General features: G+C 37.2%; 1 protein-coding gene across 2 annotated transcripts; it reads left to right on the forward strand.

Moving 5' to 3' along the window:
* Positions 1-1,349: 1,349 nt before the first annotated feature.
* cdca2 (cell division cycle associated 2) lies at positions 1,350-12,753 on the forward strand. 2 transcript variants are annotated; one of them, XM_056746187.1, is made up of 13 exons: positions 1,350-1,550; positions 1,885-2,067; positions 2,611-2,741; positions 2,816-2,969; positions 3,973-4,127; positions 4,565-4,670; positions 4,760-5,055; positions 5,468-5,528; positions 7,835-7,987; positions 8,347-8,444; positions 9,953-10,027; positions 10,515-10,683; positions 11,435-12,753. In XM_056746187.1, exons 2-13 carry the CDS (start codon positions 1,914-1,916, stop codon positions 12,292-12,294), a joined length of 2,412 nt encoding a protein of 803 aa, XP_056602165.1. In that variant the 5' UTR covers positions 1,350-1,550; positions 1,885-1,913; the 3' UTR covers positions 12,295-12,753. The 2 variants fall into 2 exon arrangements, with proteins under 2 accessions (XP_056602165.1, XP_056602166.1); XM_056746188.1 differs by having other exon boundaries at positions 8,350-8,444.
* The last annotated feature ends 9,089 nt before the right edge of the window (positions 12,754-21,842 follow it).

Genomic DNA, 21,842 nt, shown 5'->3' on the forward strand with positions numbered 1-21,842 from the left:
ATTGTTTTTTTTGTTTAGCTGAATACTTATGTGGATACTTACCTATTATGTTTGACTGTACCTGTTGAACAACTATGAAAGAAAAGTTAATATTATTTTAATGTTTAAAAACAGATTTATTTATACCACCAGAGAAAAAGCCTTGTGTGTGTGTTTTTTTATACTCCCCTTTTCAAGGTGCAAGTAAGCAAACTTTAGCAGTCACAGTCCTGTCAGACCTATTTCACTATCAAGCTTTCCACTGTCTTTTCCCCCTGGTATTATTAAAGTATTTCTGATTCATTAGCAAGTCTACTGTTATGTATTTTACAACAAAGTTTTGACTTATCTTATGTGTTCCGAATGTGTTTTTATACTTTTCTAGTATCACTCATAGCTTATCTTGTATGTTATACCTATTGTACCGTTCTGTCATTGCATTCATCGTTTTCATTGTTAACAAACAAACCACATCCATCCCCCACACTTTTGAAAAGCTTGCTACGCCCCTGTATACAGTTATAGTATTTGGCACCTAAGCTGTGTAATGAATTTAGCCTTATAAAAGTTACTTCCTTCATGCATTAATACACGTTGTGCATGTTTTACATCAAACGTTTTAAAATTTCCCCTCCCAACTGCATAGACGTACCTATTAATTTCTATTTGATCTACATTTCATTTAAACTTGTGCCATCTAAAGGCCTTTTTATGCATAACAGGCACATACTAACTCGTGAGCACGCAAAAAGTTTCTCGTGCGCCCGAGAAAGTCTTCTTTTTTTCCGCAAATGTCCCTTCAACGGCTCCGTAAGTTTTGACTATTTTTACCATTTAAAAATAACCAAAAATAACCATCATGGAACTGTTATCTTCTGGTTCCAAAAAAACCTCTGAAAAAAACAAAAAACATTTTACTGTCACTTTGGGAAAAAAATAAACAAAAACTAACGTTAGGGCAACGTTCTGTGTTTTCTGAGATAGCTGTCCATTATTTGTATAATGAATCTGCATATATAATATATAATGAACATGATTTAATATAAATATTTTGAATTAGAAAGGTATGAAATGGAAATGAATAAAAATTAGATAACATAATCAAAGACTCTAAGAGCTTTGTTGGCATGATACAACATTTTTTACATTGCCAAAAAACAAAAACATTAAATAGAAAAAAATATATAATAAAATATATAATACACAAATATAGGTATCTTTATAAATAATCTCCATTAGAACTACAAATAACGTGAGCATGAGAAACAGTCGCGTTTGATACGCCGGAAGCTGATTGGCCGCTTTGAAGCACGAGACGCATTTCTTGAATCTGATTGGCTGATTCATACGGCAAGGGGGTTGTTGCAAGACGGACGGTCAGTTGAGTTAGGTGAATGAGTGCTTCCTGCATATGTCCGTAAAATAAAAATAAAAGGTTCAATTTCTGTAACTATATGCTTACATACTTTGTACATTTGCGGGATAGAAAAAGCAGTCGTTCGTTTATTTGTGTGATTTGGGGGTTTTAGTCACACGAGAGCGGAAGGATATTTGCGCCGTTGTAACGTGAGGTAAGGAGCGAAGTTTGAACAACATCCCACTCAATGCAACCAAACAAAACCGTGTGCTGTTAACAAATGAACTTGAAACTTCGATTTCTAAGTGAGATTTTAATGATTTAACTTATCTTTTTCATTTCAGGGTAGAAAAACGCAGATATGCAACGTTAATCTATGTTAGCTGTTGTTAGTCGTCCGTGGTCTGTTGTTGCAATAGAAGTTAACAGGTGTAAATCAACGTTCAGTAGATTTCGTATTGCAGAAGTGTAAAATAGTGTAACTTATGTGTACTTGTCTGGTTGTTTTGAATGACAGTATCTAATCTAGAACTAATATAATTTAACAGATCTCATAGCTTATGTTCTGGACTCAAGCATGGAGGTCGCTGAAGCCATGGATAGCAGACCACCCCTGGCAGCTTTGTCTTTATCCCAGCAGAACACTGAGGCTGATGTGGATTTCTCCAAACTCACTCCATCACAGTTTGGCATATCAACACAGAGTTTCTTACCTTCCTCAAAGATTAAAGGTAAAACATAATAAACTGCATTTAATGTGTTACTGATTGATGTTGTGTTTGCTTTTCCTTAATATCTACTAAACCACATGTTCATGATATATTTTTTATTTGAAAGTATGTTGTACCGTATGAACACATAAGAAAAAACTTATACTTTGGTTTCTTTTTTGCTGTGACTAGTTTGAACGGTGCTATGGTGTGACACACCAACCATTCCAGAAAAATAGCACAAGATAATAATATGACACGATTAATGTAAAATCGGATATTTAGAAATGCCGGTGAAAGCCAAACCTTGTCAAATACATCATCACAAGTAAATTTCACTCAGTCACATATAGTATGTTTATAAAAGCTGCCTGCATATTAATTATGAAAGAATTATTAAAACTGTTGTTTAAGATGGCATAGCATAGCATGTCGCACCACAGGCCGTGTCAACCACCAGTTGCTATGGCAATATTTTGCCATTTATAAAGTACGCTTATTTTTTAATGTGAATTCGGCATACTACATTAAATCAGTTGAGCACATTTAAGTTGTCTCTCCAAGATAAATCCAGGTTGGCTCAGCTAAAGGCAAGAAGGAGATCCACAATCGGGGTCCGGGGATCTCCAGAAACAAACTCTCTCATCTGCTTCAGAGCCAAACAAGCAGCAAAAACACCACCACGGACCCCACAGGTAGGTGTTTAACAGAACAGCACGTCGTAAGAGAAAAAACGTATGTATGAAAACTATTGTCTACCTTTTCAAAGCTTTTCCAGGGAAGTCCTTTTGTTTCACGTTGTGACTCTCTGAAGAAAAAGATGGAGGCTTTCCAGTGCCTGATGGAGGATGATGAAGAGAAGGATGAACAGAGGAAAGAAGAGGAGTGTGTGGAAAGAACTCTGGGACAAGATTCTCAGAATGGTAAGTTTCTGCTCATACTTTTGATGGTTGCTACTTTTGACAAAACTAAAATGTCTTACTGATCCACGTCCTTAGGGCGTTAAAGGAAAAACTAAACTTTTCCACATTTCTAGCACAAAGCATGACATAAGCTTTTCATGTCTGACCTTAGTCTCCTCTAAAAAAGTTTGCATCCCTTCGTCCAGAATTTGCTTGGTTAGACATTACTATGTTGCATCGGCTGAGAATTCAACGGCAAAATTCAAGGTTTCAACCCTCTAAGACAGAACGTCTGTCTCTTACAGCCTGGTTTTAATTCACAAAAGATGAAATATGGCATCTACCCTGGCCAATGTCCATAGCTTGCATTTTCTGCCTAATAAACCTTAGCTTGTGTAGACATCAAGCGCCTTTGATGCGTTTTAAGTCTCATTGTGGATTCCAGTTAGAACACGGCAAGATGACGTGTAGAATAAATCAGAAGATGCTTATTGGCCTTGAAATAAACGCTTACATTTCAGAGGACTTTCAGTGTTATTGAAAAAACGCAAGACATCTTCCAGTTTAAGTAATCTGTTATAATTTCAGAGGTTTTTGATCTTATGAATATTACATTTTTGCCTTATTTATTTTGCCATTACCAAGAATAAAGATGCCAAGAACAGTCCATTAGATGCGTCACATAATTTTTTTTTAAAAACTACGTTTTGACGTATTTTCAAGATCAATGGCTTTTTTCTCATTCATTTTGCTAGCCAGTTATAGGGGGACTATGTGAGTCAGAACAAATTAAATAAACATTATTCACCTTTCCAACCTAACATTTTGAATGACATTAAAAAATTGTTTATCCAAAATATGTCTTAATTTTAAGGCTCATAAGCATCAGTTTTCCATTTCTAACTAAAATTTCAAAAGTTTTTTTATGCTCCATATAGTAAAACCCATCTCTTTTGTAAATGCCTTTCTGTGATCTTGAAGTCCTCATGAACATCTTTTTCTGCTACTGCATGATGTCCTATAGAAAAAGAGATCAAGCTGATCACGCAAAGCCCATCCCCTTTTGTGACTCCTCCTCCCTCTAAGAAACGCTGCAGGGCCCCACGAGGGGAATGTGAGGACAAGATTACTGAGACAGCACTCCCCTGCCCTACTCTCACAACACAAGAGGAGCAAAGGGTATATCGATCTGCTTTTACCTGTACAACAATATTTTATATAGGCCTGGTTTCACAGATAAGTTTTAAGGCTAGTCCCAGACTAAAATTAATGTAAATCCTGTCTTAACTGAATATAACTTGCGTGGAAATATCTTAAAATATATCAATGCCATTTTTTTTGTTTCGAGATGCACACCGGTAATGTATTCTATATATACGTTTTTTTTAATAAAAGTGACATAAATATCTTAATCCAACTGAGGCACAGTCCTGGTTTTAAGCTAAACTGTGTCTGTGAAACCGGGCCATAGAGTTCAATTAGGTGTCTAAGTGATTTGGTATAAAGTGCTCAGAATGCAACCTTTGGGCGTTGTTTACTCTAACAGACCTATTAATCCGCATTGGTCTGTTGTGGTTAAATGTATTCAGTAATGTACTATATTTTTGCTTTTATAGATGCAATCCTCTGAGAGCCATAGACCTCTACCGGAATTGTGTTCAGATTCAAAGAATGAGCTTATTTCCTCACCCATGCTTTCCAGACCAGAAATTATGCCATCAGGTGAGAGACTTGCCTGTTTGAAAAGCTTTGTTTACTTCTTATTAAAAAAAAGTCTCAAAGCCTCAATACATGCAATCTTCTACTCACAGATGTCAACGAGATCTCATCTGTACGCAAGAAGCGTGTTCGCTTCGGGTTACCACTCTCCCCAGAGTTCTTTGACAAAACCCTTCCGCCCAGTACCCCGCTGCAAAAGGGAGGCACCCCAATGTGTCCTCCGTCATCTACGGGGAAAAAACGCTCTCTTCTAAAGACCCCTCAAAGATTCGAGGGCCCTCTTCCTCAACCTGACTTCAACAGTCCCCAAAGCAATGGAGCTTCTCCTATTTTTGTTATTGATAGACGGACCACTGGACTTGTGTACAGTGATGATGTATTTGACAAGGTTTGGCTTTCACCAGCATTTCTAAATATCTGTGTAAAAAAACTAATAGGAATTAAAAGGAAGGAAGGAGACGGGAACCGGAAGACATTTAAACATTTAATAAAGTAATAACAGCCGGCTGCCCCTCACGGCCGACCGCCGTGAGGCGAACAAAACATAAATACAAACATGTTCGGGCCTGGTCCTATCTCTTCGATGGTCCGGCCGCCCTTCTCTTATATGCTCCCGATCTCCTACGTGATTCGAGACTGGTGCGCGCACAGCTGGCGCTCATTAACAATTACTCACCGGTCTCGAACCACGGTCTCGCCCCGCCTACTCCACTACAATCTGATTTAAGATTAATCACATAACATTAATATCTTGTGCTTTGTTCACAAATCTAAATGTGTATGTCCGTGTATCTCCTCAGATTGGTTTCCCCAGTATGGATGAAGAGTCTCCATCAAACACGCCTTCAGAGAACTGCAAGGGTTAGTTACGAGATTATTGTCAACAAGGATAGTGTTTGAAGAGTACATAAAAATGTGACCTATGTGGGTAACACTTTACAATAAGGTGCTATTATTTAATATTAGTTTTTGCCTTAGCTTGCTAATATTAGCAAACCACGAACTATTTAGTTTTTCGGCCTTGTTCCTTGTTAATATTATTTGATGTCAATAGAGTTATTCATGTTAGTTCATGGTGGATTAATTAATGTTAACAGAGACAATGTTTGATTTTAATAATGTATTAGGAAATGCTGAAGTTAACACACATTAATATAAATAAATGTTGCAGAAGTACTATCATTGTTAGTTCATGTTCGCTAATAAATTAACTAATTGTTAACAAATAGCACCTTATTGTAAATTGTTACCCCTATGTATTTTACAAGCTTAAAATATTTAAAATCGCTTAAAGGAGTAGTTCACTTTCAAAATAAATGTTCATGATAATTTAATCGACCCCATGTCATCAAAAATGTTTTTTTTTGTCAAAAAGATATTAAGACTTTTGATGAAAACATTCGTTGATTTTCCTCCATATAGTGGATATCAATGGACTGTCTGAAGGTTTGATGACAGTTTCAGTGCAGCTTCAAAGGGCTTTAAACTATACCAGACGATAAATAAAGGTCTTATCTAGCGAAACGATCTGTCATTTAAAAATAAAAAGTATATGCTTTATTAACTCAAATGCTCGCCTTGCTCTGTTCTACGATGCGTGTTCATGACATAACGTAATTACGTTGAAAACTTGCACGTTCAATAAAACACTGTTTATAAACACTGACTCTGTATTTCCACCTACATCAAGCGTGACCTTTTCAACGTAATTACGTATTTTCGGAAGTCATGACCGTGCATCGCAGAACAGAGCAAGGCGAGCATTTGTGTTTATAAAGCATATAAATGTATTTATTTTTAAATGACTTTAAAAATAAAAGTTTCACTAGATAAGACATTTATTCATCGTCTGGTATCGTTTAAAGCCCTTTGAAGCTGCACTGAAACTGTCATTTTGACCTTCAACCGTTAAGAGTCCATTGAAGTACACTATATTGAGAAAAATCTTGGAATGTTTTCATCAAAAACCTTAATTTCGTTTCGACTAAAGAAACAAATACACAAACATCTTGGATTACATGGGGGGGGGGGGGGGGTGAGTAAATTATCATGAAAATGTATTTAGAAAGTGAACCACTCCTTCAAAACCATTTGCTTTCAATGCTTACACTGGTTGAAAAGGGTGGAAAAAATACCCTTAATCTTGGTGCAAAAACAGTAGATACTATAAGGAGAGGTTTTAAAATTCTGCCCAAAGACTGAAAAGTATTAATCTAATAGACTAGAGCAATGGTTCTCAAACTGTGGTATGCGAACCACTATTGGTACTTGAAGAGACCTAGGTGATATCTGACACTACGGAAAATTTTAAACTTTATATGAATTTACATTTCATCTTTTGAATGCAATTTCAAATGTTTTAAACATACATGATTGATAAATACTGAATACATCTCAGCCTATTTGCAATTTTAATATAGTTCAATGAATGATTTTTTTATTAATCATTGGTGGATGTAACTCCAAGCTCAAACACAGAGCGAGAGCAGACCGATAAAGTCCCTCACTCTCTCTTGCGACCAGCTGTGTGCAAATTAAGTTTATGTATTTCTGCACTTGAACCGCTGTTTCAAGCTGTTGTTAAAGCTTTTAAGCACTAATTCAACACGCGTCTGCATCTACTCGAGGTTAAATCAGTGAAACACACATTGCGATGTATTTTTGAAGTCTGAGTCACTGTTTGTTATATACAGTTCTCTTGGTGTATAAGTATACGTTTGTTTATTTATTTATCTAATGTGTTAAATATTCTTTCCACATTGTTTGTCTTTAATATAAATGTGTAGTATTTCTGCAAGTTCCCACAAAGTTAATAAATCCCCCATAAGTCATTTACAGAGCCCTGTTTATACTTTGTTTGGTGTCCACTATAAATGCTGACTTGCTTGAAAAAACATGGAAAACACACATTCTTTAAATGAAGAGTGTGCATTATTAATAATACATTAGAATTGGATGAGGATGTGTAAAGATAAAGATTCACAGCTCTACTATTAATTTTAGGGTTTATTCTTATGATATTAAATGGCGGTCATTAGAGGTGGTAGTTGGAACAACTCATTTTATTGAAGTTGGTACTTGATCTGAAAAGTTGGAGAATCACTGGCCTAGACTTTAAAGAAAGTCTCTTGTCTGTGTGAATTGAAATCATTTATCTGAACTGACAGATACGCTCTCGGCTGAAGACCAAGGGCAGCCCCAGGCTCAAGACAGTGAAGTTATGAATGCCGCTTTTCAAGTGGATGAGGATGAACCATCAGCCTCACAGATGGAGGAAAAACTGCCATCAGCCACCAGTGGTCAGCCACCGGCCCTCTCCAGTGAGTTACATTTTCTGACTCTGCTGTTTTCTCCCATTGCTCTCTCTCAGACCGACTTTTACTCTGAGCTGAATGGCTAAATAATTGTGAAGTTTGAGGGGGGTGCAGAAATATGACCCCCTTTAAATATTTTTTTTTACAAACCTGCATAATGTCAAAAAAAAATACACCTTTGGTTTTTAATATTGTGTGGACACAATGGACTTGTTTTAAAGTTATGGGACAATATCAATGCTTGAACATGACTTTGACTGTCATGTAGTAATTTGAATATATATGGATACACAAGCTGATCTAGGCTCTCCACTCTTGTTAACTGCTGTTGATTTATAAAACCTGACAGTGGTTTTCTTTCCCAGCAGCAGAAGTTGATCTGCAGTCTGTTGGCACCTCTGAGCAGCAGCTTTCATTCAACGCCAGCACTCAACCCACTCGCTCTCGCTGTAGAAAAAGAAAGGTATGTTTTTCTGTGGAGCGCAGGTAGAAATTCTGCCCCGATCAGCTTCAGCAGTCATGCTGAGAAACTCAACAAGATCAAGTGGAGGGTGTTGATTGAAGGTTTTCACTTCACACTTGTTTGTTGAGGTGTATTTGCTGTTCATTTTAGAATTTTTAACTATAAATGTGAGAATCGTCTTTATAGCATTTATTAGATTTGGTTATAGTTTATTTTTTCATGCATTAATTCAAAAAAAATGTTTCTTTATGTACATAAGCCAAGAATTACAGTTACAATTGTTTAGGTTTGGTTTATGATGTCTAATTCGTTAACAAGTATGTTTAAAATTCTATTGTAAAATACTTTCCAGTATTTGCTGCGTTGGTTTCACTTATGACAATATACAGTGAGGGAAATAATTATTTGATCCCCTGCTGATTTTGTTTGCCTGCTTACAAAGAAATGAAGGGTCTTTCGTTTTTATGGTAGATTTATTTTAACTGATACAGACAAAATATCAAAACAAAATCAGGGGAATTTGTTTATATTAAGGTTATAAATTGATTTGCTTTTCAGTCAGTGAAATAAGTGTTTGATCCCTGAGCAAAACATAACTTTGTACTTTGTGGAGAGAGAAACCCTTGTTGGCAAGCACAGAGGTAATACATTTCTGATAGTTGGTCAGAGCTTTTCTTGGGGTCATAGTCAGCATTTCTCTCCCTCCAAAAACAGAAGTCAGTTTTGGTCTGGCATCACTTCATCAATCATCTTGATGTTCATTGTCAAACTTCAGATGAGCCAGGTGGGCCATCTTGGGCAGGCGGACTTTGCGGGTGCTTCAGGATTTAATCCATTGTGGCATAGCGTGTTACCAATGGTTTGCTTGCTAACTGGGGTCCCAGTTAATTGATAGTTATTTAATATTTCTTCTATTTCCAAATAATCACACCAACAGTTGTCTCCTAATCACCAAGCTTCTGTCTGTTAGTCTGTAGCCTATTCAAGGTTTGCGCAGGTCTACAATCTTATCCCTGACATCATTTGAAACCTAATTGGTCTTGACCATGGTGGTAGAGAGGTTGAAATTGAAGATAAAGATTCTGTTGGCAGGCATCTTTTATACACATAACAAGCTGATTTAGGAGTACTTTCTTAAAGTGACTGGACTAATCTCTGGACCAGGCACATAACCAATCTTTGGAACCAGAAGTCTTTATGGTTGGTTGGGGATTAAATACTTAATTCACTAACTGAAATGCAAATCACCTTTATTTATTTTTTCCTTGATTTTTTTTTGGTTTATATTCGGCTTCTATCAGTTAAAATAAACCTATCATAAAAATGATAGACCCTTCATTTCTTTGTTAGCAGGCAAACTAACAAAATCAGTGGCGGATAAAATAATTCTTTCCCTCACTGTATGTGTTTAATTATTTGGAGGAACTATAAATTAGACCATGTTGTCAATTAAGAGCAAACACATTGAATGTTGTCAAATGGATGAGAATCTGTTTCCTTTGTTGCAGCAACCAGGAGAAAATGTAAGTGAGAAACGGAAAAGCTCTCGCACAGCAGCAGCGTCTGCTTCAGGAAAGATGAAGGTATGAAGCTTATGAAGTGGATTTATAGATCAAGTGAAGCCGACATGTGAAGAGTCTTAGTAAATCTGGGTTTTTTTTAAACTCCGATTATTTTAGCAGGAATCAAGTTGATGCTGAGCCTGAAATAATAATACTAATGTGATGTGACTGGGACTTAACTTTTGGGATATAAATAGCATGATGAGTGCTTGTCAGTTTCTTGATTTCACATGTCTAAAGCCTTTAAGCGCATTTTATTGAATTGACCTTTTGATAGTTCCCTTTCATTGCTAAACTATAGCAGGGTAAACTTCCAGAGAGGTAAATGGGAGACTAAAGAAATGTTTTTGCAGTATTTGCTTTAAAAGCATCAACCCACTATTGAACTCCCAGAGCTATCTATATTAATGTCAATGTGCCATTTGTAAAGATTCATTTTGTTTCTATGGTCAAATGGTCTAAAGGGTCCAATGTATCGATGTTCATCTTCTCCTTGTTTTGTGTCAAGAACTTGACTGCGGGCGTCAAAAAGCGCTTTGGCACTAAGGAGGTGAATCGTTCTTTATATGGCAAAAGAGACTTTGCCTCCAAGAACCCTCTGCTCAGTCCCATATTTGAGACGAAGTCTGCCAATTTCAGCTCCACGCCAACACAGACGCCATCGGAAAAGCTACCAGGTAAAGTCTTTGTTTATAAGTCGCCCACAAGACATTCAATGATATTTTTGGCAAAAAGTGCTCTGCTTCTTTGCAAAATTCCACATAAAATTTGTACATCTGTGGCTGCTCCCGTTCAACAGATTCGGTTGGTAAATTAGATTCATTAGATTTGGTGGTGGTAGCCAAAGGCTGGCAGGTACACAGAAGCCTTAATTCTCAGCCCACACATTGCAAGAATGTTGTACTTTTTTGCATTCTTGTGGTTGTATTTAAGACTTAGATATACAACACATAATCTCCCCCTTGAATACAGGAGGAATTAAATCAGATTTTATGTAGCTGTTCATTGTTGTACTATTTGATGTGGTCACCTGTTAGAATGCAAAACATAATTTTGCTTTATGAATTGGACACTGACTTACGGCAATGACAAAGAAAAATCATGTTAGCATACTTGATGATGGTTTAAGGCTTAGTTACATCTACATTACTCTATTTATTTAGCTGGTGCTTTTATGTAAAACAGGAGAGGGCATTTAAAATCTTGTCGAAAGTTGGTTACCCACACAGTTTGAGATCATAATTTTGCTAGATGATAACTCTTTTTTTGCACCCATAGCCAATATTCTGTCATTTACAACTAGATAAAAGATTTCTGCAAAATAAGTGTTAAAATTGATGAAGCCTTGATGGCAGGAAAACAGAACCACATTAGGCAGAGTGCTTTTAATAAGCTAATGTCTAACTGTTTTTCCCTTTAACCACACAGGTGCGGTGAAAGATGACATTCAGACACCCACTCTTCTTCATAGCCAGACCGATCGCTTGACCTTGTCTGATGCTACATTGACCAATGAGATCAAGCAGACATCAAGCCCCGCCTACCAATCAGACACGGGCATGACTTTATTGGAACCCTCAGCTAGCACTGAGAGTCCTGCAGGAAGAGTCAACTCCGGGTCAAAGGCTCTCAAAGCCAGACGTGGCTCTGGAAGGCCTGCACGCCAACGTCGTAGCTCCGGCACAACCAAGAGAAGGAAATTTAGCAGCTCGGCTATTGACTCTGTGGAATTGGAAGGTGAAACTGGTGAAATTGACAGCCATGAGTTATTCGAAGCTATAGGTTTGAACCAGAACAATAGTGATGGACTAGAGCTTCATGAAAGTGAGCACTCTGAGACTCCAAACGTGGTACCAAATGACCCCATGAGCACAGAGCGGTCGGAGCAGAAGACACCAAAAAGATGTGGCCAGGTTCAAAAGGTGTTAAAATCTCCTTGTGTAAAGATCCATGTTGCACTAGAAGCAGATGAGAGAATTGTAGACGAGACCGAGTTTTCAGACAGCAAAGCTGCACCTACAGAACCCACTTTGGCCTCCTGGCAACAGACTGACTTTAACATCGATGATATCCTGAAGCCCGTGGCGAAGAGTCGAGGTTCAGTGCGTCGGAGCCTGAGGAACCGGAGGAGCGTGGACCTTAAAGCTGTGGGCCTGGCATGGGTTGACCACACCTCACCAGAGTTTAGTAAGGTGGGTAGGAGAAGAACGCGTGGCAGACTCAGTGGTGTATCTGAATCATGTGTGACTCTGATCTCTGAGGAACCAACACCAGACCTGGCAGAGTAATTGAAAGACCAAATTAAAGATGATTTTGTCAGTCTGTTAAATAACTTCTACAATGATATTTTGCTGAAACGTTACTCTGCATTCTTTTAATTTTTGCATTCTTTTAATGTCTATGGACTATGTTCACCTCTCAGAAGAGTAATTGCTAAATTGGTTATGCTCATTAAATCTTCACCCTACATAAATGGCAATGCTTGTTTGCTAAACAATGATTTTCATAGCTGTTTATTTATCTGCTTTGCATTTTAACATTTAATACAATGTTGATATCAAAAAAGTCTCTGTATTCTTTAAATTGAAATGAATTTATAGTTACAATTTTCAGGATGCAAGTTATGGGTTACGGTTAATCTTATTTGGACATGACTGGGACACAATTTTCTCACAAAAAAAAAGAAATGTGCCTAATTTACAACTAGTGAGAGTTTATGTATTATGACATTATTTTAAAATAAATATAAGCACATGCCCTTTTAACATAATGAATATTTTTCTTTGAACTTTTTGTCTTTGATTCCTCATTACACTACATTGAAGTAATTTTGCACATTTTTATTTGAGATGTGATGATATATACTCACGTCGAAAGTACTTGGTTTGAAATCTACTTAAACTGTTTTCTTAAAGAAACTTTGATGTGAGTAAGTCAGGTCCGTCAATGACAATATCTGAACATTTTTGCCATTACTTGTCATTGTAGTTCACACTGCAAAAGCCAGTGAGATATTTTGAGCAGAAATAATATTAGTGAATGAAATACATTAGGGTTTTAATAAGATAGTCATCATAGTGTCCCACTTAACAGGCTAACTCACAAAACATTGCGTTGTTGCTTAGAAACATCCTGAATATAATTATTGTTATATTGTCAAACCAGTACTAATTCAGCTTTGGTTATATGATGTTGTAAATCTGTTTTCAGCAGTGATGCTAGTGTATCTGTGAGAGAAACAGCACCGCAACAGTGTTTAAATATTAATGGCCGGTCTTCAGACTCCAATTTTAGTTTCAGATTTCCTGAGATTTTATTTTAACATGGATTTACACCTGCGCTGTATAGGATCGATTGCTTTTTTATCACAAAGTTTATTTTTCTCAGTGCATCTTCAGATTGTTTGGTTAGTCAGGGGCATGTAAAATGTCATTACACACTAGACCTGATTCATTTTTTAGCAGTGTCGGCAAATTCATGTGCACCCTGAAATTGATTTCTAGAGATCTTTTTGGGGCATGTTGTTTAAGAACCGTATAGCATTTATAGAAGATAAATCATTTGTTACGAATCATCAGTATGAGCATTTAGGGCTGTTACCTGAAAAATATGATTAAAGGGACAGTTCACCCAAAAATGAAAATTCTGTCATGATTTACTTTAAGTTCAAGTTGTTGTAAATCTGTATAAATTTCTTCTGTTGAACACACCGAAAGATATTTGGAGCAATGTTAAGGAACTGAAATTTCTGAGTTTTTCATTTTAAGGTGAACTATCCCTTTAACAGAATTTAAGATATTGCATACAATGTCAGTACACCTCCTATGATGATAGTACTATTTGTTTTGGATTAAAGCAACTGCTATATAACTAAATGCTATTGTCAAATTAAAGCTTTCCTGTGGCTCAGTGGTTAGAACATGGCAATGTCCAATGTTGTGGGTTCGATCCCGCACAATGGGTATTTTTGCTCTATGTATTTCTTATGACCCCAGGGCCCTGACTCATTGCCTCTGGTACATTTTTATGTAATCTTACTCCAGTTATAGAATTCTGCCATCTAGTGGAAGTATTCTATCATCACAGGTAAGTAAGACTTTCTTCCCTCAATCTGCTTGTCAGTGGTTCTCAACCTGGGGATCATGTTTAGAAATCAAACACAGAGTCAAAAAATGTGTTCCACTAACAATTTAATAATTCTTAATAAAAAAAATCATATTATGCTATCCCTAAACTCTTATTTGCTCGCTATCACTCTTTGTAATGTCCAACATGAAGGTCGTAATTATTAATCAGAAGCTTTGGACGACATTTATATATATATATATATATATTTTTTTTTTAAAGATTAATCTCAATTTATTTTAAGTATATACATAATACAACAGTAATATTTGTACTTGTATTTAGGAAAAGTTCATGCCGTCAGTCTTTCACATTGCTGTTGGATGACTTTTTTACTTCTTAGGTTTGATTTTGTTGAAAATGTACAGACACTGGACTGGAATGGCCGTACATCTTGAAATGTTGCTTAAATGTGGAATGATCTCTTATTTTTTTTCTCTGGCTGTTTATACAAACAAACACAACATTTGAATTTATGTTTAAAATACATTTATAAGCGGGGGCTCAGATTCTCTTAAACGTATGAAAGGAGGCTAGAAAAGAAACCTTCAAGGCTTCAAAAACGAAAAAGTAACTGAAAATCTTCGTAAGAATGTTTGCTTTGTCCAAGGGGAATTATTTTACATGTCTATAATTACATATCTTTCCTAAATATTATAATAGTGATTGATTCACTTTTGATAACTTAAAACATCTATCCTGAGATTGATTTATTCTCCTCATCACCTGTCCACTACAATAAATCAGTTAATCGAAAGCGATGAGACAGATGTGTTTCTACTCGCTTTGCCCCTTTTATGTGAACTCTATGTTGCCTGAATTGACTTGATGTGGTGTTTGTCTGTTTGCCACTGTTGGGGTTAAAATGATTGTGTTAAGTGTTTTTTCTCTGACTTGTGAAGGAGGGAAACCCCTCTCCCCATCCTCCAGGCCCACTGAAGGCAGCTTAGCACCAGAACAAAGGGGTCCTTTGACCAAACTGAGGCCCTTAAGACATGTGGCCTCCAGTCACCGTGGCAACCTCCCCCTCCTCCATGGGGGGGACATCGTACAGACTGACAGCTGGAGAGGGAGACAAAAATTTAGTCTCTTTCTGTTTTAGCGTTCTCCACTTTGTTCTGGCCCATTATTTCTCACCTATGCTCGTGCTAAGTGTTCAGCGTCTGTCTCACTTTATTTGTCAATAATGCAAACCTTTCAGATCCCTCATCACTTGGCATCTATTTATTCAGTGTGATGCTTCGACTAGATCTTTTACAAAGACTCGTGCAAAATTGATGTTGAGTGTCTCATACCGTGTTAGATTAAAATGTTTAGAGGTCAAATGTTCAGTGTCGAGAGGAGTTGGGTTAGCAAGCTTTGACGCTTTCCACATGTCATCTGTTGTGTGTAAGCGCAGCTACAAAGTTGTCACTGTCATACTTTTTATATCATAAAGGTCTATTTTTATTGATTGGTTAAGTCTGAACGTCTATGACTGGAGAAATGTAATCTTTCAAGTAACTTTAGTTTTAAAACATTCAAGTTTTGCTTTTGTCCTGGCACTATACAGCGAGGGTCATTTCAGGACAACTTCAAGCACAGTTAAAGTTTGAGCACGTAAAAAAACTACCTGTATAATACTGAATTGAAGGGGTAGTTCACGAAAAAATATTTTATTATTCACCCTCATGTTATTATGACCTTTTTCTTCTGCAGAACAAAAAAGATATTTTGAAGAATGTTGATAACCGAACAACATTTGCACCCATTGACTTCTAATGTATGGACACAAAACCACTGAGACATTTCTCAAAAAATCTTCTTTTGTGTTACACGGAAGAAAAGTCATGTAGGTTTTGAATAACATGAGGGTGAATAAAATTAAATAATCTGGATTTTTGCCTGAACTGTCCATTGAACTATCCAAAAAGTTCAATTCTGTCATAATTTACATCATTTCAAACCTGTATGACTTTCTTTCTTCTGCAGAATGATTTTTCTTCCAAATATCTTATTTTGTGTTCTGTTGAAGAAAGAAAGTCATGCATGTTTGAAATGAGAAGATGGTGAGAAAATAAAAAATTTCATTTTTGGGTTAGCTTTCCCTTTAAACCCATAACGGGACAGCACACTTGCAATGTGTTGATTTACTGTTGGTGTACTTGTGTTGAATATCTGACCCTCCTTGAGCTTACCAGATGCCAAACCAATTTACAACCCCTTAGCAGAAGGAAACAGGACTAAACGTCTTGCTTAAGGGCATATAGGTCGTACAACAATAGAAAACTCTGAAGATCTTTCGCACCAAACTTTCCGTTTGCTGCCCAGATTGCTAATCATTACTTTCCCAGCAGCCCAAAAGAAACAAACAGCATGAGCTGCCAGTCTGTGCTCTGTTAATCTCTTTGAGACGTGCTCTCTTTACGTCAACTCGTATTCCTCCGCCTGTGAGCGAGCACCTGAGATGTGATAGCGAGGATGTGCTCATCTCGTCTCCAGTGGGACGATCTTCAGAGGAGGGATGTGGAACTGGTACGCTGATCCATTATTAATATGGAGGAGTCCTCAGCTCGCTTTCTGTCTGCTACAGGAAGGTGACAATATCAGAAGTGAGCAAGCAGCTGTAAACCTTGTCTCCGTGCTTGTGTTTGTGGCTGTTGCCTTATGGGTTTTAGAGACGGGTTATGAAGGGAAATGTACAGTAGGAATAGGTAACATTTATTTATTTGGTTGTTCCTGTAGCTCAGAGCATTGCATTAGCAGCACAAGTCTTAGGGTTTATCTCCCTGGGAACACACACACAAATGTCTATCTTGAATGCATTGAAAGTCACAGTGGATAAAAGCCAAATGTAATTAATTTTCTGACAGATCCAATTGAAAACATTGTCACAAAAGTGAAGGTATTGATGGGACAACATGTCTACACTGCCTGCGAACAGCACAACAAAATGACTTTTTCTATTAGATCTCGCTGTCTACAGAGCATCCATACATGGATACTTGTTCTGTACAAATTGTGTACAGTAAAACAAAACTTGTGCTTTCTTTCTGGAAAAAAATAGCTGTATACTTGCATCCTATTCGTCAATTAGACTTCTGTAGTTAACCCCAAAAGTGAACTCTTTTCATTATTTACTCACCCTCATGTCATTTCAAATCTATATGACTTTCTTTCTTTTCCGGAACACAAAAAAAGATATTTTAAAGAATGTTGGTAACCAAATAGCATTGAGCCCCATTGACTTCCATTGTATGGATCCACTTTCCACATTTCTCAAAATATCTTCTTTTGTCCTGCACAGAGGAACGAGTCATATACAGGTTTTTAACAACATGAGGGGGAATAAATGATGACAAATTAACACCCATCTGTTTTTTGCTTTATTCTAGATTTTCCTTCTGTAAGCAGAATCCTGGTTGTAATGAAGTCATTTAGCAGCACATGTGTTTTTCTTAGTTCAGCCAAAAATGTAAAAGCGTATCCGATTACATTAGAACTAATTGGGGACACACAGTTGAGTAAATGAACCGGTGTTAGACGGTGATGTCAGTGAGTGTGTTTGGCCCGGGCAGGAGATGTATTAGATTAGAGAATTTCAGCGGTCGGGGATCATACAGAGTGTCCGCGCTGTGAGAAGATCTAACGATTGAATATCAACACAAAAGCTGAGCCGGCCCCCAGACTGCGTGTCAATGATGACATCACCATAAAAACATTTCACAGGCAACAAGAATGTTGGCAAAATAACAGAGACATATCATTGTCTAAAATAATTATCAGACCATGAAAAATGGTTAAATCAAAATCATCAATACAGAGAAGAGCCATCTCTGTGCACCATGGAAACCGGACGTAATCCAATAACGTGGTAATTCGATTTCTGTGTGATGTCAAAGCTGATTTTATTTCATTTGAAGACATTGGCCTCATATTTTACAGCGTTCTTGTTTGTTCACAGAGAGGAATGATAAATATCTCCAATTAGTCGGCCATTGTAATGCATTTCAGCTATTGCGGTCGGGATCTAATCATATTTGGATTTGTACTATTGAATTAAAGACACTTCTCACTGACTCTTTACTTTAATTTCATAGTGACTAGTCTGATTAGAGACGCTGGGTCTTATATCAGAGTGCAAGAGGTGAAAGAAAACCATAAATCGGTATGGTACAACGTGAATCTGGCTGCTGATATCCCATGTTCCTCTGACACATATTGTCACAGTTTTATAACAGGACAAGACAAATACAGGTAAACCTTTAGAAACGCATAGCCTACAAACCACAGTAATCGGCTATAACACTTGAAGGAGAAACACTTGATGAGTTTTGAAGTTGGCATTTGATTAGTTAATCTCCACAGGATTTCCAAGCACAACCCAGGTAAAAATAGTACACTAAGAAAACTTTATTTAAGTACACTTCCATAGTAGTGCTCTATTGTCACACATTCATTTTATATATTTAAAGTGATGAAATGAAAATGATCACACCCTCTTGTCATTTCAAACCTGTGTGACTTTCTTTCTTCTGCAGAACACAAAACATATATTTTGAAGAATGTTCAAACAAACAATGGCGGTACCCTTTGACTTATATTGTGGAGACACAAAACTAATGCAAGCCATGTGTTCCGCCGTTGTTCGGTTACCAACATTCTTCAACATATCTTCATATTCTTCAACAAGTCATGTATGTTTGAAATGACAAGAGGTTGAATAAATGAATTTAATTTAGGGTTGAATTAAAATGATCACGCCCCTAATGAGCTGAAAAACGGTTATATTAGATCTTCATTTTCACTGTAAGTCAATGGCGCTCACTGTCAGTTGGGCATACCAAGATGGCAACATGATCGCTTCCAGTGGCTTCACCTCCTGCTGTCTGTTTAGTGTTCCAGGCGCAATCCAGTCATTTATGTAGATCAGTGATTGTAGTGCCCCTTTTGAGACATAATGAGACACCAGTATTAATCATTATCTTCAATCAGAAGATAGACCTTCTCAGAAAAATAACCCATGAGCCATGTGCTCCAGGTGCTTCATGCATGGGTCCTGAGGGCCTAAATGAAGGGTATGCACCACTGGGGTGTGAGCAGGCATAGGGTAAAAAAGAGGAGGAGCTGTCCTCCACTTTCAGTCAAAACAGGAGAGAGGGAGGAGAGAGAGTGAAGACATGTCTGCTAAGCTCAGGGAGAAGAAACACCCGCGAGCAGCCCCTGCAGGAATGCGCGGAGGTCTTAGAAGTCACATTGTTGTCTGCAGTATGTCCTGCCCTGTAAATATACACTGCAGTCATGCCGTCACGTCACGTGCCCCTTCGAAGAAAGTAAACATTGGTTCATGTCTTTTTCCTCTACCTAGGGTGTCATTATAATGTAAACTGGAAGTACAGAAATCTACAGAAAGAGATTTTCTTTGGACCGTAGGCTGCCAGGGTGCCAAATGCTCAATGAGGGTTTTTTTCTTGCTCTGACGGTGCACTGTAACTTGAGATATTGCCCCTGTGAGAGTGAGTGCTTTATAATAAGTAAAAGGAAAGGGTATCTATGCTCTTTATAAAACTCATTTTATTTAAAAAAAGATGAATGTGTGATTAATACAAAACGTATATCTAAACTTAGATTTTTTGTTGTTGTTTTTACCACATTATACACGCTGTTATATTAACATAAATGAATAGTTCACCTTCAAAATTAAACTTCTGTCATCATTTACTCAACGTTGTCATTTTAAACCTGTATGATTTTCTTTCTTATGCGAAACCCAAAAGAAGATATTTTGAAAAATGTTGGTAACCAAAAACCGTTTTGTTTTCATTGACTTCTATTGTAAGGACACAAAACCAAAGCAAGTGAATGGGGGCCAACTTTTTTTGTTACAAACATTTTTAGAAATATCTTCTTTTGTGTTCTGCATAAGAAAGAAAGTCATGCAGTTTTAAATGACAAGCTGCCGTGTAGATAATGACAGAATCTACATTTTGAAGGTGATCTATCCCTTTCCCAAAACAGACTTCAGCAAAAACAATGCATGTGCTCTTTTGGGTATATGCTTGAGTGTTCTAAAAGGTTGCAAACCTGCATTTCATACTAACATAGATTCTAAATCTAGAAAAGTTAAATACATTTTTCCTCAACCAGCCACACAATTTGACATGTTTATATCAAAGCCAAAATAGCATGTCAAAGGTTTACACAAGGTAAGCTATTCGTCTATAAGCATGACAAATTATTATAGTGATGCAAGCACATCAAAAGAAGACTTCTCAGATTTTAGAAGTTTCTTTACAAACAACTACAGGCATGCAGCAGAAGTACACTCCTGTTTGAATCAGGAGAGTACTTCTGTGCACTTGAAGGACTGAAGAGGAAAAACAGGACTAAAGTATCGTTTCACAGAGATCTTGGTGAAGTTGAGCTCTGCTTATAGGGTCTTTCAGCTGAAAAACTTCTCTAGTGGTTTCATTGAGGTGGAGATGCTTCAGTTAACTCAAAAGTGAGGAGAACTTTCTGGAGCACTTTTGACTAGTGGCAAAGAACTGTTTTGACACAAGCATTCTTCAAAATATCTTTCACCCTATTCATCAGAACAAAGACGTTTGAATTGACCCTTTAATTGGTGTAGGGTTCATATTTTGATTTCCTCCCGGCTTTAATATGAAAATCAGCAGATGGTTTAAAGTGGGTGGGAGCTCTCGGTTGCATATGCCTGAAAAAATTCTGCTTCATGTCTGTATTCCAGGATGGGAGGGTTGTGTGTGTTATGGAGAAATAGAGAGCAGTGGTGTGGGACTGGAGCTGGGGTTCGAGAGTTGGCCGTAAGCCAGTCCCAGCAGGAAACTTACTGGTTCACACGCACAAAAGCAGTAATGACTGGTTCCACGGATGTCTGTGGTGGACAAAACTGTCATCATCCACCCCAACCCCCAGCAACAGGGTTTCTATCTCAAAGTCAATAACTGAGGCACTGTAGACTTGAGATCAAACTCTACAATAGAATTGTTTCTTTCTCTCCACTCAAAACATATATTATATGGACACACACTTAAAAGGCATTCGTGTCACTGTACTTACCAATATAAAATTAAACCATTTTTATTTACAAAAATGCACTTTTTAGGCTAAATATGTCACATGATGATGTTTATTGGATTATTAAACAATAGATCGACAGTTTAAAATGGAGACAAACTGTATTTGGACATATTTTCTTTTGTCGAACTTACTGGAACTTGTCCACCCGCGTTAACCCTTTCATGCATGAATTATGACATTTATGGCTCTTAGGGTATGAAAAACAAGATTCTTTAAACATAGTTTGTACAAATGCAGACATTTTGCATGACAGTCACTGTATAATCCCCTGTAATGGGCAACAATTTCCAGTTACTACTAAATTCTGTTCTTGTTTACAGATGTTTGTTTTTCTTTAGTTTACTCACAGTGTAGGTAGCTAAGAAAGTACTGGGAAATTTTAAGTAACTTCATGGGATAATGTTAGATTCAGGGGTAGCTTCAGGTTTAGTACCCAGATATTACCCAGTTATAATATTTACTGTAACAAATTATGTCCAAACAGAACTGTAAAATAAAGTGCTACCTGTTTGTTTATTGCTAGATAGCCAGGACGGCTTGGATTTATTACTGAAACTTACAGTATAAGGGCACATATGTACAACATCATCATAAAAGTGACAGTCCCCCTGGAGCAACCCCGGGTTAAGTG

Source organism: Triplophysa dalaica, chromosome 4 (assembly GCF_015846415.1).
Source record: "Triplophysa dalaica isolate WHDGS20190420 chromosome 4, ASM1584641v1, whole genome shotgun sequence".
NCBI lineage: Eukaryota > Metazoa > Chordata > Actinopteri > Cypriniformes > Nemacheilidae > Triplophysa > Triplophysa dalaica.